This window comes from Pezoporus occidentalis, unplaced genomic scaffold (assembly GCF_034315485.1).
Source record: "Pezoporus occidentalis ecotype Australia unplaced genomic scaffold, CSIRO_AGI_Poc_V1 ctg249, whole genome shotgun sequence".
Taxonomy (NCBI): Eukaryota; Metazoa; Chordata; class Aves; order Psittaciformes; family Psittacidae; genus Pezoporus; species Pezoporus occidentalis.
Window position 1 is genome coordinate 276,497 of NW_026914383.1, and position 15,547 is coordinate 292,043.

Consider the following 15,547-nt stretch of genomic DNA (forward strand, 5'->3'; position numbering starts at 1 on the left):
TGACAATCCATCTGTCCCTTTAGAGTGACAGTCACCAGCTGCAGGTTCCTGTCTCTGCATAACCCTAGAGAAACACAACTGCTTTATAGTATCACAAACTCAAACTACACAAATGCCCTGTGTCCATTTTCAACCTCTAATTAATTTAATATTAATACAGTTTATTCCTAACACTCCTCTCGCAGCTAAGGACTGGTTTCTTACAACAATTCCAAGAGTATGCTGGCATAGATCTCTTAACGAATTCAGGAGTTTCACCAACTTACCTTCTGTGAAATAAAAGGAGAAGAGGGAAAGAAAGTGGGAGAGGGCAAGATACCAACTAAGGTATTCGTAAAAAGGGAGGAGAAAGTTTTTTACTAGAGCAGCCTTATGACGAACAAAGAATCAGGAAGTAACAAGCCAAAGACATCTGGGAAAGTCAAATCAAAGACATTTCAGACCACTTTGCTGCTCAGCAAAATGGCAGTTTTATACATACTGCTCGTGCTGTTCTTGGCAGTTTTTGTTGCTGGATTTGTGTTGCTGGTCTTGGGGGCAATGAATTTTGATTTCTCCAACTCAGAAATTCCTCCTGGAGTGAACGAGCCAGTAAAGCTCCGAATCATCCACATCATGTTAATAAGCAGAGCTGTGGTGGTAAGTTAACCTGGTGCGGTTTCTGATGGAAGCATGGTGAACCTGCAGATCTGAAATGTAATGCAATGCTAGAGCCCTGCTTGGAATTAGTTTCCAGAGAGGAAAGCAGGGCATTGCTATCATGCTGCATGTTGGATTTAAAAGCCTGGTTTTCCTAGGTAAACCTTGACCAGATTTTGACGCTAAGCTGCATTATTACAGTCCTGCCTGGCTCTGGCACTAGGCAGGATGTAAATGCTGCCTAACACAGAATTTGAAAGTCTGACTGTGCTTCTACAATGAATTGTGCTAACCTAGCAACAACTTGATTAAGACCACTTCTGCATGTTGGATCATTTGCATTTCCATTATAGGTTCAGAATATATCAGATGTCTTTGGGACATGCCTTCAAGCTTTCCTTAGACATGGGGATGAGGAGTTATCTACTTGAAGATAAAATTAGAAACTGAACATTTCAAAATTGCTTTGGGAAAGGGGTATTTTTTGTCACACAAATGACAAAATCAGGTAATGTTGCCCAAGAGGAGGTGGAGGAAGTCCATCTCCCCTGAAGACGTATTTGTAACACCTGCAGCAACTGAGCAGGCTTCTCTGATAGGAATGAGGGGTTCTGGCCAGCCCAGCTGCTTCAGGTGAACAGGTCTGGAAGAAAGTGGGAACTGGTCCACAAGCGTTGAAGCTCTTGTCAGCACTCAACTTTTGGTGATCTCTGCTGACACAGGATCTCACTGAATCAGGAGTATTTCATGTAATGATAGGTGTATAGATGCTGTGGTGACAGAAGGTGTTAGAAACACGCAAGATAACAGAAGTAATGTATTTAATAAATCACTTAAACACCTCCAAAAGGGAAAAACTATTTAAAATGTTTTAGAAAAATAAAAAATCTCTGTCAGATATATTCTAGATTATAGCAGACCACAGTAAAGAATTCTAGATCCATGTTCTCATGCTTTGGATGTACAGAAGTTTTGATTAGAAAGAGATTACTTCACTTAAGCAACTGGAAAAGCCAGTTCTCTCCTTATATTTATACACTGCCCATTAGTAGCATGAACCAGAATTGTACACTGCAATGTCAACAACACACGCTGAAAAAACCCAAGTAAGTTGAATGCAAAGGTGAGAATACTCTGTAGTTGTTTTATTTCTGCTTGGAAAATAGCAAATACCAAAGAATAAATAATTGCATCATGTTTGTACCCAATCAGAGATAATAAGACTAGTTTCTATAATTAATTAAAATCAGCATGTTGCAAAATGTATTAGTTTCTTTATCAAAAAAATCAGGCATGGAGAACATTATAAGGAGCTGGAGTCACTGAAGAAAAGGTCTTTCGTAAGTAAATACACCTTGAGTCACAATACTCTGCTGACAAGCCATACAAATGTAGTGGTCTAAGAAGAAATAGTCATAACAAAATACTGAATACTAAAAGCTTGATCCAAATCTTCATAAGCACCAAAGTACTAGTTTGACATGACTAAAAAATGTATTTCAAAACAGAGGTTATGTGTTTTTTTTTCTATTTTTGCAAATATATATCAGACCAGTAGCTCTCATTTGTATTCTTTTCATCTTCTGGCACCTGGCATGAATATCATGATGGCATGTAGGAAGAACAGAAGCTTAAGCCTACTAAATATCTCAGGATGTTCTTGCTAGTGCATTGCACACATCAGTGAAGACCTCTGACATGAACTCAAAAAGCAATTATCAAATATATTTCCCAACTTAGTCAACTCTACTTTGGGCAAGTGTCCACGTGATGAAAATGAGCACCAGAGCTACCATCTTTCACTATGTCTCCACATCTCCTCAGGGGCAAGGACAGAATATCCAGTGAAAAGCAAACTCATTTCCAGTGTTACATAAAGGACCCACTGAGAAAGTGAAGAGATATATTTCACCACTGTGTTAATGTTGCATTACTTTGAGATTATGTTCTTCAGTGAATGTGTCCTCTCATGATGCTGCTGCTATTTGTTCAGTTGTACTGTACCTATACTACTCAAATATTTTATGGTTGCCCTAAAATATACAACATTAAGATCAGGAGTATACTGCCCATACAGTTTCTTTACTTTGGAAAATACAGTATCTCTTGAGTGAACTCCCAATTCTCCTTACCTTTGAACAGGGAAGGATTTTGGAAAACATTGGTATATGCAGCCAGGTTAACTTTGTCCGGTACATGCAAGATAGAAAGATTCTACAAGTGGACCCAAAGCTCTTAATCAAGGACCTGTGGTTTGAAAAAGTGCCTGTACGAATTTATCAGCCTAAGGCTCCATCTGCCAGCCAAAGGAGAGGAGTCATGTTTTTCCATGGAGGAGGATGGGTATTTGGAAGTCTTGGTAAGATATCTAACAGAAAAAAAGATATTTTAATATAGTTAAATAAGTACCTACTTCATAAATGGTGAAGTGTCGCTTGACCTTGTAGCAGTTATGAAGTTGGGAGTATAATGACAGATGCAGCCTCCTAAGTCTGGCTGTCAGAAGAAAGAATCTGCTATACATTATGTGTTTTTTCTTAAGGACAGTAAGATACAAGGGGAAAAAATACAGTAAGTAAATAGTGAAATAGGAATATGAGGAGGTGCAAAAGAACTGAGGAGCTACGTAGGAGGGGGCAGAGAAACTTAGAGAGTATTTTGTTCTTGCAATTCTTTGACTTCTGCAATAGACAAAATTAATACTCTGGCAAACCAAACCAAACTAAACCCACCAAATCTGTTTCTTTCAGAGACCCATGAAAGGCTATGCCGCTCTATTGCCAGAGAAAGCGAATCTGTGGTTGCATCTGTTGGGTGAGTCTCTCCTTATGCTGTTTGTTATGGATTATTTCATACAATGTAAACATAACCTTACAGCTTCTCTAACCACAGCAACAACTGTTCTCAGAGAATGTGTTTCTGTGGGGCTTGTCAAGCATGTGATGTACAAATTCACTCTGTTCTTGTTTGGAGCCACTGAAGAATGACTCTGGCTAAGTTTTCACTGCTGACTACATCACAAATAATGCTTTGGGATACCCACCTGGAAAATAAAGTTTTGAATCACTGTTTTCAAATTCCAAATTCAAAACTGATAGTAAATGGATAGTAAGCCATATATCCTACTTAATCCGTATTCAAGAAAACTCTGCTTGATGCTTATAGATGCACAATATGAATGACAAGCTAATATCATCATCAACATACTGACATAATGATTTGGATTATGAGGATATAGTTATACTATAACAAAGCCATAAACCAGATGTATTGTTATTTCTCTCCGACCCATGGAAAGCTAAAGCATAAAATGACTAAAGGATTGCAGTGGACTACTATTGTGTTGTCAAATACCTGGGAAACGCCCTAAACAGATGATATCCTAACAGGTTAATCTGCACCACCTGGTCCAACAACCTGCAGTTTATTTTATGATCAAAGAGAAAATCCTGCTGATTGCAAGAACCAGTGTTTTCAGCAATACATTTAAAACAAATACTTCCCTCTCTTACTTTTGTTGTCACTTTCTGTGTGCTAGGTATCGTTTAGCCCCTGAACACAAATACCCTGCTGCGTATGAAGACTGTCTTCATGCCACCATACACTTCATGAAGAATGCAGAGCACTATGGAGTGGATCCTGCCAATGTAACTGTCTGTGGGGACAGTGCTGGGGGCAATCTGGCAGCTGCTGTTAGCCAGACCCTTGCAGGTAGATCAGACCTCCCCAGCCTGCGTGCTCAGGTCTTGATCTACCCAGGCCTGCAGGCCCTGGACTTCAATTTACCATCCTATCAGCAGAATCAGGGAGTCCCTCCCTTATTCCGAGAACGTGCTGCTTTCTATATGTTACAGTACCTAGATGGGAATGTATCAAACCTGGAAGAGGTCTTGGAGGGCTCCCATATTCCTATGGACATAAAATTAAATTATGGGAAGTGGGTAAGTCCAGATCACATCCCCGAAAAATTTAAGGTCAGAGGCTACAAACCACATGTGCTACTGGACTGTTCAACTGAGATTTATGGGACAGTGAAGAGATTCTGTGAGCCCAACCTGTGCCCGCTGCTGGCCGAAGATGCTGTGGTTCAGCAGCTGCCTCAGTCTTTCATCCTGACTTGTGAGTATGATGTGCTGAGGGACGATGGCTTGCTTTACAAGAAGAGACTGGAGGACAATGGTGTTCCAGTGACCTGGTACCACCTCGAGGATGGATTCCATGGAATCGTAAATTCATTTCATACTGACTGGTTGTCATTCTCATCTGGAAAAAGAGGTCTTGACAATATTGTGAACTTTCTAAAAAGCTTATAGAAACAATTTTCTTTCCTTCTGCAAGAACTGCCAATTTTCTGTAGTCTTTTATGCTTCTAAATTCCATATAAAAGGTTCAGATAGGACATCTATGAGCAATTTTGCCAGTGTGACCACTGGAAAAGATACTTCAAGAATGCTATGAAAGTTTCTTTTCATGCTGTTTGAAGTATTCCACGTGCAGTCTGCCTATTTTAATGATCTATTTAGACTAGACGCTTGCTATTCTCTCAGTAAATATTAAAGATGAAGTAAAAATTTAAACCAACACTGGGTCTGACCCATTTTATTATATGATGATCAACAGTTTAATTCTTCCTAGAAGGTTGAGTATCTTTCTCCTTTGCCAAAGGTTTATTTTGGCAAAGGAAAAAGATACTGATGTTAAAATGCTGTAATGCAGTGCCTGTGATATATGCTACACGTAGCATCTGAGTTTAAGATTCCTAGTCACCAGCTATGTCTATGGGCTAGGAAACTGGTATTTTAGACTCACATAAATGAAGTGAAAACTGCAACTGTCCAAGGCAGCTATGTTTAAATTATAATGGAAGAAACTATGTGTTTTCCTACGCTTAACAAACTTACAAGTATGCTGAAAAACCTGTCCTCTGCTTAAATACTCTAATAACAAAATAAGACTGAAACATTTACTTTTGCAGAGCAGATTAGCTTCTCCCCAACATGTTAGTTCCCATTTTCTTTTCTAGATGTCTTTGTTAAAATTATACCCTCTAAACCACTTAAATAATGTCCACAATACAGGGAGCAATATGCTGTTGCTGCAGATCAACCAAGAGATAATTTATGTAAGACGCAAGAGACAATTTAACCTTCACCTTAGTTGGCTTTCATTGTCAATAGCGACCCATCATAGACTAGACCTTTCTTCAGTAATTAACTGCTATCTCTGAACAATCATTTATATCATCTGCAATCCAAGAATACCATAGAATCATAGAATAGTCAGGGTTGGAAAGCACCTTAAGATCATCTAGCTCCAGCCCCCCTGCTATGGGCAGGGACACCTCACACTAAACCATCTCACCCAAGGCTCTGTCCAACCTGGCCTTGAACACTGCCAGGGATGGAGCATTCACAGCTTCCCTGGGCAACCCATTCCAGTGCCTCACCACCCTTACAGTAAAGAACTTCTTCCTTATACCCAATATAAACGTCCACTGTTTAAGTTTTAACCCGTTACCCCTTGTCCTATCACTACAGTCCCTAATGAAGAGTCCCTCCCCAACATCCTTGCAGCCCCCTTCAGATACTGAAAGGCTGCTATGAGGTCTCCACGAAGCCTTCTCTTCTCCAGTCTGAACAGCCCCAACTTTCTGAGCCTAGCTTCATACGGGAGGTGCTCCAGCCCCTGATCATCCTCGTGGCCCTCCTCTGGACTTGTTCCAACAGTTCCATGTCCTTTTTATGTCAAGGACACCATGTAGAATACTAGGCTATGCACCAGTCCCACAATTAACATAAAGCTAAATAGTTTATTAAATACATTCTCCTCTTGACTCTTTTCCAATGTAACACATGCTGGTACCTTACACAACATTTATAAGGACTTGAAGGTGTGTGGCACCCAAGAGATCAGTTGCAACTTGGACTGCTCTAAGGCTTACTTTCAGCTGAGAAAGGTGCATCAAAGACAGGCATAAAGACACCTCACATTTAGTTAAGCGACATGGCATTTTTTTTTATATACTGCCAGTGGTACTGCTGGTGGGTTTTATTGCTTCTTTTGTACTAGCAATTAAGGGAATGATTCAATCCAGTAACTCCAATTTCAGTATCCCTCCTGGAGTGAATCATCCTGGAAAGCTTCAAATTATCCTTGTTCTTGTGATTGGTACATCGGCTATGGTGAGTTACTCTGCCATGATTTCTCTCAGAAATGTGGTTTAGGTGTTATTTTTGTAAGCTTATGTGTAAATACTAGAATCCTGCTGGCTGCATCAAGACTTAAATGACAGCTTCCATTTTTGGGGGGCTGACTTTAGAGGACAATTTTGGTAAAATCATTTCTGCTACACCTCAGAGAGTTTCAGTCAGGTTTTCCCTGTTACATAGGGATGAAGTCAACCTTAAGTGTCCAAGCAGAACTAGCTGAGCTTCCTTAATGAAGTTTAAATTGATTATTTATAAAAAGTGAAATTGGTTTGATTTCCATTTCACCTAAGCACAGTTGATGGTTTTAGGCCAGTCTTGGGGCTTTCCAGTAACACTTCAGCAGATAAAACTGGAGACTCCCAGGAAACCTTAGAGGAATGACTTCTGGGTTGTATACGGCTGTAAGTGATGGGAAGCTGCTAGGAAAGCACAGGACTTGGTGACGCTGAGATGGAAACTCTTTTCTCCCCTAAGCCATTTTGCCTGACAGTGTGAGTCGGACACATGGCCCTGCCTTCTCAGGCACACAGCGCCACAGCAGCCCTGCTCACCCAGGTGCAGCGCCTCGCAGGACACCGCCACGGCTCCATCTTCTCCTGCACCACCTTTCTGGTGAGGTCTAAACCGAAGCGGCCGCTCAAGGCCAGGGTAGAGGCGAGAGGCTCTGGAACAGGTTGAACCTCACCAACACGAAGCCCGGGTGCTCCTCAAGCCTCGCCAAGGGCAGGGTCTCCCTCACGGTGAACACCCTAGCGTGGCCTGCGGCAGCCTCCCCTAAGGCGGCTGCTGACTGTGCCCGCGGAGCCCGCCCTCCGCTCACCCGCACTCTCCCCCTTCTCTTCGAACAGGGGAAGCTGTTGGAGAAGACTGGGCTGTGCAGCGAGATCGCCTTCACCCGCTACGCGGTCTCCGGGAGGAAGCCGGGGCCGGACCCACAGCTGTGGATGTCGGACGCTCGGCTGGGCCGGGTGCCGGTGAGATATACCGGCCCCGCACGCCTCCTGCCGCCACCTTCCACGGCGGCGGCTGGCTGTACCGCAGCATCGGTGGGGCAGGGCGGGCCGCGCCGCAATGCTCCCTTCCCCGGCAGCGCTGCTGGAGGCGGTGGGGTAATTCTACCCCGAAACCTGGCGGGAAGCCCAGCACCCGGCTGAGCATCGCCGCCATCGGCGGCCCGGTGAGCGCTCCCGCGGCTGCCGGCCCCGAGGGGAGGCGGCGTGTGGCGGGCGGGAAGGGCGCGGCAGGGCGGGAGGAGGAGGCGCCCGCCTTTCTTTGCCTGTGGCATGTGGAAACGGAGCGGGCCCGTAGCGGTCCCCCGGCGTTTTGCAGATTCCCATGAAAACATCTGCAGTTACACTGCCAGGGAACGTAACTCGGTGGTTGTACTAATTGGGTGGGTTACGTTGGTGTAACCCTATGGAAGTCTTTTTGCTTCTTTTCACTTAGCACCACAGTGTTAACGCATACTGTGGGAACACTCCCTCTCCTCAGTAACCGTTTCCCCAGGATCCCAGATGGTCAGACAGAATTCCAAGGGCATGGTTTTAATTTCTTCCTCCCCACACCAATCTGCTAATGCAGGGAGAGTGCAGAGACTCCAAAGTAAGGTTCGTGTACTTTCCAGCATGGAGCTACGCTGGCAGCACACAAAAAGAAGGAATCCTGTCCAGAAGACTTTGGAAATGTGCTGAGAACTAAGAAACCGGCTTCAAGGGTTCATTCAGTGATCTATCAGGTGAATGTAATCCCTCTACAAACTTCAAGGTGCTTTCTAACAGTAAGCATCAATTACTAATATATTCTAATACTAATAGTACTGAAAAATACCTCTGTCCCAGTTACTCAAATAAACACAGAAAAATAAAAAAGAATAATTCACAAGGGGAAATATCCTAAATACAGGTGAGGTACGGACTGGTTAAATTACTTCAGCCACAAGCCAAATGCAGTCTAAACCAGAAGTATAACAGCAACCTGTATAGTTTAAGTTCTGATCAGTGCTGTTCTGAGAAGATCCCAACTATGCCATGTCTTTGCAACTTCATCCTGCAGGCTATCATTTATCTGTGATAACTTGCTGGACAAATACCTGTTCAGCTGATAATAACACAGGTGTTTGTTATTTTCCTGAAGATAAAATACTCCAAACAACACAGGGAAAGCCAAGGTGCTGTAGGAAAATTGTATTTACAGTGATAGCATTCCCTTCTCTTACTTTTGTTGTCTCTTTCTGTGTGCTAGGTACCGTTTAGCCCCTGAACACAAATACCCTGATGCATATGAAGACTGTCTTATTGCCACCATACACTTCATGAAGAATGCAGAGCACTATGGCGTGGATCCTGCCAATGTGTCTGTGGGGACAGTGCTGGGGGCAATCTGGCAGCTGCTGTTAGCCAGACCCTTGCAGGTAGATCAGACCTCCCCAGCCTGCGTGCTCAGGTCTTGATCTACCCAGGCCTGCAGGCCCTGGACTTCAATTTACCATCCTATCAGCAGAATCAGGGAGTCCCTCTCTTATTCCAAGAACATGCCGCTCTCTTTGCTTTGCAGTACCTCAATGGGCATGCACTGCATATGCAAGAAGCCTTGGAGGGCTCTCATATTCCTCCAGATATGAGGCTGAAGTATAGGAAATGGGTAAGTCCAGATCACATCCCCGAAAAATTTAAGGGCAGAGGTGTGAAGCCATGTAAATCCACTGATTTTATTGCTGAAGTTTGAAGAGATTCTGTGAGCCCAACCTGTGCCCGCTGCTGGCCGAAGATGCTGTGGTTCAGTCTTTCATCCTGACTTGTGAGTATGATGTGCTGAGGGACGATGGCTTGCTTTACAAGAAGAGACCGGAGGACAATGGTGTTCCAGTGACCTGGTACCACCTCGAGGAAGAATTCCATGGAATCATAAGCCTCTATGGTTACTGTGGTTTGTCATTCCCATCTGGAAAAATGGGATTGGACAGAATTGTTAAATTCATAAAAGGCCTGTGAAAACAACTTCTTTGTAGATTTCCCACTGTTTAGGCTCCCAAACCTCAGGTAGCACTTGTCAGCAAAAATGCGATGTGTAAGAATACCTATTTTCATATTCATGAACTTCAGATCTGGTCTTTGTCCTCATGAGACTCTTGTCAGTTCAGTGTCTACAGCTTTAGTATTTTCCACATACTGTGTTTCAATCCCTTTTCTTTAAAGTCAGTATCTATCTGATTGATTCCTTGTATTTCATTACCAAATTATGTAATTCTATATGAATAATGTCTTTAGAATGACTTGGATTAAATAACTCCTGTGAATTGCAGCCAGGGTCTTTGTGATGTTCATTTCATGAGCTCCAAAGCATGACTTAATTTTATTTAGCTAAAAAGCACAAGGTAGGTACATAGTGAGCTGTAAGAAAAAGTTAGAGGAAAGCTCTGGAAATACAGGCAGAGATGAAGTCTTGGTAAGGAAAATCAGCAGATTTTCAGTGGGCTTGACAGATCCACATTTGGAAGAGCACTAGAGGCCTGAGTTAACTGAGGACACCCTGCGCGAGGCAAGTAAGGGCTGCCCTGAACTTGAACTAACTGTAGCTCTACAAACTCCTATTTAGTGATGTTTCTATTATGCCACTGAAGCTCAGGACAAGACATATTGGTTGAGCGGGAACACTTAACATCGGCTTTAGAAAGTAAGGATCAGTGAACTGGACACTTGATCTGTGTACACTGGAAGGTTTAGCTTAGAGACAGAAAATACGAAACAAAATGTTCTGTTCTTTGAAAGAATGGTTCCCCCAGTATTGTATTTTTAGAATTTATGTTGTGATGTTCTTCATACTTTGAGTTTCCTTTACAGGACAAGGCAGTGTATTCCTTGACGTGATGTCCCATTATATTCTGCTGATAAAGCAAGGAGAAACAGTCATAAGCATACTCAAAATAGTAAAACAGAGAAATTAACAGCCTAAGGAAAAGATAATCCCCAAACTGAGGAAATCAGAAATTCTTCCAAAAAGAAACGCCGTCTTCCAGTCAGCTGTCACAGCGCAGAGGCAGCCCTTCCCTCAGCTTCCTGCACGCTGCCGTTAGACAAAGAATCCCTAAATTCAGGGACAAACTACGAACTGCCTCCTGCGATGAAGCCGTCAGGGACACAGGGTGCGCTGCAACCCGCCGGCGCTGCGGACTCCCCCGCCTCTTCGGTAACGGCAGCACCCGGCAAAGCGCCCGGTCGCACTCCCTGCCGCCCGCGGGGACGCGCGGCTTTGCGGAGCGCCCTTGCCGGGCGCGCAGGTCACGCACCGCCTCCTCCTTGAACCGAGATTACTGCGCGGCTCCCGCGCGGCCGCCCCCCGGGGCTCGCCGCCGCCCGTACCATGACCCCGCGGGCGGCTTTGCGGAGCTGTCACAAACGGCCCGTGACGCCGCCGGCCCGGGCCGCGGTTCGGAGCGGGGCGGGGGGCGGGAGCTGCCGGGCCCCGCCGCGGGCCGGGAGCCCCCGGGGACCGCCGCCGCGCCATGGCGCTGCTGCCCGCGCTGCTGCTGCTGCTGCTGCTCCTGGGCCTGGCGGCGCTGGCAGCCGTGCTGGCCGCGGTCCTTCTCTCCCTGCCCAGCTACGACATCCCGCCCGGGGTGAACCAGCCCGCCAAGCTGCGCCTGGTCCTGGCCGTCCTGCTCGGCACGGCGGCCCTGGTGAGTCGCGCCCTCCGCCCGCTTGTGGTTCCGGGGAACGGGGGACTGTTTCCACTGAGCCCGAGGGTTCGCAGGTCCGGCCCCTGGCCGGGCATCCCCTCGCCGGGAGGGCGGGCAAGCCGCGGCCCGCGGGCTGCGCTTAGGAAGACAAAACCCCAAGAGGCTGGGTTCAGATCCGCATGTCCTGCGGCTCCCCGCGGGGCAGCACCTCACCGGGACCCACCTCCCGGTCCGAGCGGCGTGCTGAGGCGCGTTAGCGGAGGTTGCCAAACCGCGGGGCTGATTGAAGTCTCCAATTGAGAGCTGGGCTGGTGCTTGGGCTGATAACTGCCCTCTGCTTTAGCCGAAGTCACCTTGCACAAGGAACACTGCAGCCCTTCAAGGGGGCTGACATTGATGGTACACAATCCGGTTAGGGCTGCTTTACTTAATCCGTGGACTCCCTTTTACAGCATTGCATAAACGGCATTAGAGCTCCCCTAAACTCTTCTCGTGTCACTAGTTGTATCTTTTAATGGTTTTAAATCTTCAGTTTTCTCCTTTAGCCGACAAACACATCACTTTTGCTATCATAAAGACTTGTTCTTCATGCTGTTTCATACCTACACCATTTACATCCTCTTGAAAGTTACTGACTAAAGTACCTAGCTCTCCTGAATCCCACTACCAGGTGACAATAAGGGAGTGGATAAAGACAGACTCTCTTTGAGTATTTAAAATCGTTTAGTAACTGAACTGTAACAGTTTGTTTTATTCCATTAATTAATTTGGTTCCCAATTTCTTGTTTCTTCACTTTTCACATAAGATTCCTGAATACAGCATGGAGAAGCATTGCAGTAGCATCAGGAAAGGAACTTTCTTGATTGTGCTCAGTAAATGTTGTGCAAATAAAAAGTGGTAACTAATTTGCACAATGCAACTCAGTACTTGAGTTTTGCAAATTCATTGAGTTTTATGGTCTAATTCAGGAATATTAGTTTATGCAATGAAGAACTCTTAGAAGTTTTATTGCTGTTTCAACATAGGACATTTCATTGTTGTTGTCATGTTGCTATCACAGAGGTGTGCAGGACAATGCTGACAACTGTGTTCTCCAAGGCAGCCACTTTGAATAGCCTGTATCAAATTTCTGATGTGACATAGGACTTGAGTAATGCAAGTATACTTTTTACAGTCTGTAGGATACAAGAGCTTGGGAAAACTGTTGTGGGTTTGGGTTTTTTTCTGAATCAAAGAGCTTTATTTTTATCAGACAAGAGAAATCAAATTGCTGTATGTGAAGACTAGATTTTTCAGTCTGATTCTTCACATTCCAGTGGTTCTGATATGTTAGAAACTAAAACTAATTGAGGCAAACTTAAATACTCCTTTCTGGCTTTCTCTCTGGCTCCTCTCAGTGAGGGGATCTCTCACTTCCATAAGACTGGGCATTCCTACCAAGAAAACCAACTGTGGAGTTACTTTTCCTCACTGCTTTCCACGGATTTATTACAGCAAAACCAAAGGACTAACCAAGCAATGGGAAGGAGCTCTCTGAGCAGTACTTAGAATACAGGAAGCCATTTAGAGAGGGTTTGCAATACATTTGCATGGCCATTATCCTCCTCTGGGAACAGCCCTTGTGGTAGTTATTCTACCATCTTGTGCTGTTATTGCTGTATCTTCTTACAGTGTATTTGTATTTTACAACATTACCCTTCTGTGTTTAAATTTTCCCTCAAATACAGTTCAGTATAAGTATGATGCAGAGTTTTTATAAGTTGGCTGACTCAAGACCTGTAAAGAAGCCTTAATTTCATTTACCTTTAACAGGGAAGGATTTTGGAGAAGACGGGAATTTGCAATCAAATCACATTTGGCCGATATGTGCGACAGGGACGGAAACTAGGGGTGGATCCAAAGCTCTTTATCCAGGATCTGCAGTTTAACAAAGTACCTGTGAGGGTTTATCAGCCTAAAACTACCTCTGATGGGCGAAGGAGAGCTCTCATCTTCTTTCATGGAGGAGGCTGGGTATTTGGAAGTCTTGGTAAGATACTGGCTGGAAGGACTGTAGTGATGTAGAAAGAACGTTCTCATCTTTCTATAAAATTGAAATAAGTGGAGGGTTCACCATGGGATATGGGAGGAAATCTGAAGACAAATGCATGCCCTTCCGGAATGAACATCCCCCAGCTGTCCCAAGGATTAGGGCAATAGCACAGCACTAATGAAAACATTTCTTTTCCAGATACCTATGAAAAAGTATGTCGCTACCTATCCAGAGAAAGTGTCTCAGTAGTTGTATCTGTTCAGTAAGTGCCTGCCTTCTTCTACTCTTTGGAGGTGATTGTTGCTGTGGTGTCACAGCAGCTGCACTGGATTTGGAGACGTGCTTTTTTTCAGAGAAATTTCTGTTGAATTCCGTTAAGTCCATAAAGAGACAAATAGTGATAATGGAGATATCACAGCTCATGACTGTTCAGGCCCTGATACACTCAGAAAAGACCCAAATGGAAATATTCGTCACACTAAGAAAATCTATAAAAGTCAATAAAAAACTTGGCTAAAAAAAAAATCTTCCTTGTGCTGAATGTATGAATAAGGTCCTCGAAATAACTGTATTTATAGAAAGAGAATAATCACACTGCATTACTCCCACTTTACACGTAGGAAGCAGAGGCACAAAATGATTAAATGATCCTGTCAAGGATACACAGGGAGTTTTCAGCATGACTAAGAAATGTACAAAGTCTCACTCAGACTTGTTATCAAAAGAGAATCCTACTTTACTGAATCCTGGTGATTGAGTTTATAGTTTACAGCCTACCTGCAGTCACTAAGTGAGGAATGCCTGCTCAGGGGGTAATGGGTATCCTCACCTAGAGGAAAAAAAAAACAAAATGACAGGGCTGGAAGACAGCATAAGATACCATTTTCTGAATAATACCAACAACATTTCCTTCTCTTACTTTTGTTGTCTCTTTCTGTGTGCTAGGTACCGTTTAGCCCCTGAACACAAATACCCTGATGCATATGAAGACTGTCTTATTGCCACCATACACTTCATGAAGAATGCAGAGCACTATGGCGTGGATCCTGCCAATGTAACTGTCTGTGGGGACAGTGCTGGGGGCAATCTGGCAGCTGCTGTTAGCCAGACCCTTGCAGGTAGATCAGACCTCCCCAGCCTGCGTGCTCAGGTCTTGATCTACCCAGGCCTGCAGGCCCTGGACTTCAATTTACCATCCTATCACCAGAATCGGGGAGTCCCTCTCTTATTCCGAGAACGTGCTGCTTTCTTTGCTTTGCAGTACCTCAATGGGCATGCACTGCATATGCAAGAGGTCTTGGAGGGCTCTCATATTCCTCCAGATATGAGGCTGAAGTATAGGAAATGGGTAAGTCCAGATCACATCCCCGAAAAATTTAAGGACAGAGGTGTGAAGCCATGTAAGTCCACTGATTTTATTGCTGAAGTTTATGAGACTGTGAAGAGATTCTGTGAGCCCAACCTGTGCCCGCTGCTGGCCGAAGATGCTGTGGTTCAGCAGCTGCCTCAGTCTTTCATCCTGACTTGTGAGTATGATGTGCTGAGGGACGATGGCTTGCTTTACAAGAAGAGACTGGAGGACAATGGTGTTCCAGTGACCTGGTACCACCTCGAGGATGGATTCCATGGAATCATAAGCCTCTATGATTACTGTGGTTTGTCATTCCCCTCTGGAAAAAGGGGATTGGACAGCATTGTTAACTTCCTAAAAAGCTTATAGCAAACATCTTAGATTCCACGAGTCTGTTCATGCCTCAACTTAGGAAAATGTCCTTTTAGGATATTGAATATCAGGTGATCGGTAGTCAATCAAGAGCAGCACTAACAATGACATACAAGGCTCATCAGAACCCCATTCCAGCTGTTAGTTGGAATATGGAACATGCAAACCTTCTAGAAGTTTGTACCATGCTGCAAGCCCTTATCTTTAGTTATGTCAATAAAGAAGAACATAATTTTGAATGGACATCCTGGTTTATTTCACTTCTTAA

The 15,547-nt window shown here is 44.3% G+C and overlaps 3 protein-coding genes and 1 long non-coding RNA gene across 4 annotated transcripts; 3 read left to right on the forward strand and 1 right to left on the reverse strand.

Moving 5' to 3' along the window:
- Positions 1-272: 272 nt before the first annotated feature.
- Positions 273-4,976, forward strand: LOC134165796 (arylacetamide deacetylase-like 4). The gene is made up of 4 exons (XM_062622906.1): positions 273-639; positions 2,782-2,998; positions 3,390-3,453; positions 4,178-4,976. The coding sequence occupies exons 1-4, from the start codon at positions 373-375 to the stop codon at positions 4,950-4,952; spliced, it is 1,323 nt and encodes a 440-aa protein (XP_062478890.1). The 5' UTR covers positions 273-372; the 3' UTR covers positions 4,953-4,976.
- A 2,376-nt stretch (positions 4,977-7,352) lies between these two features.
- LOC134165791 (arylacetamide deacetylase-like 4) lies at positions 7,353-9,841 on the forward strand. Its single transcript, XM_062622900.1, is given in 7 exon segments — positions 7,353-7,496; positions 7,697-7,826; positions 7,829-7,894; positions 8,178-8,241; positions 9,090-9,196; positions 9,199-9,567; positions 9,570-9,841. Coding segments are annotated over 7 exon segments (1,149 nt in total). The 3' UTR covers positions 9,839-9,841.
- Positions 9,842-10,180: 339 nt separating this feature from the next.
- Positions 10,181-11,298, reverse strand: LOC134165767 (uncharacterized). Its single transcript, XR_009965645.1, has 2 exons — positions 11,134-11,298; positions 10,181-10,931 (listed from the first exon to the last, which is right to left on the reverse strand). It is a non-coding gene; the product is annotated as an uncharacterized LOC134165767 (long non-coding RNA).
- A 9-nt stretch (positions 11,299-11,307) lies between these two features.
- Positions 11,308-15,522, forward strand: LOC134165757 (arylacetamide deacetylase-like 4). The gene is made up of 4 exons (XM_062622848.1): positions 11,308-11,523; positions 13,337-13,553; positions 13,755-13,818; positions 14,502-15,522. Exons 1-4 carry the CDS (start codon positions 11,350-11,352, stop codon positions 15,274-15,276), a joined length of 1,230 nt encoding a protein of 409 aa, XP_062478832.1. The 5' UTR covers positions 11,308-11,349; the 3' UTR covers positions 15,277-15,522.
- The last annotated feature ends 25 nt before the right edge of the window (positions 15,523-15,547 follow it).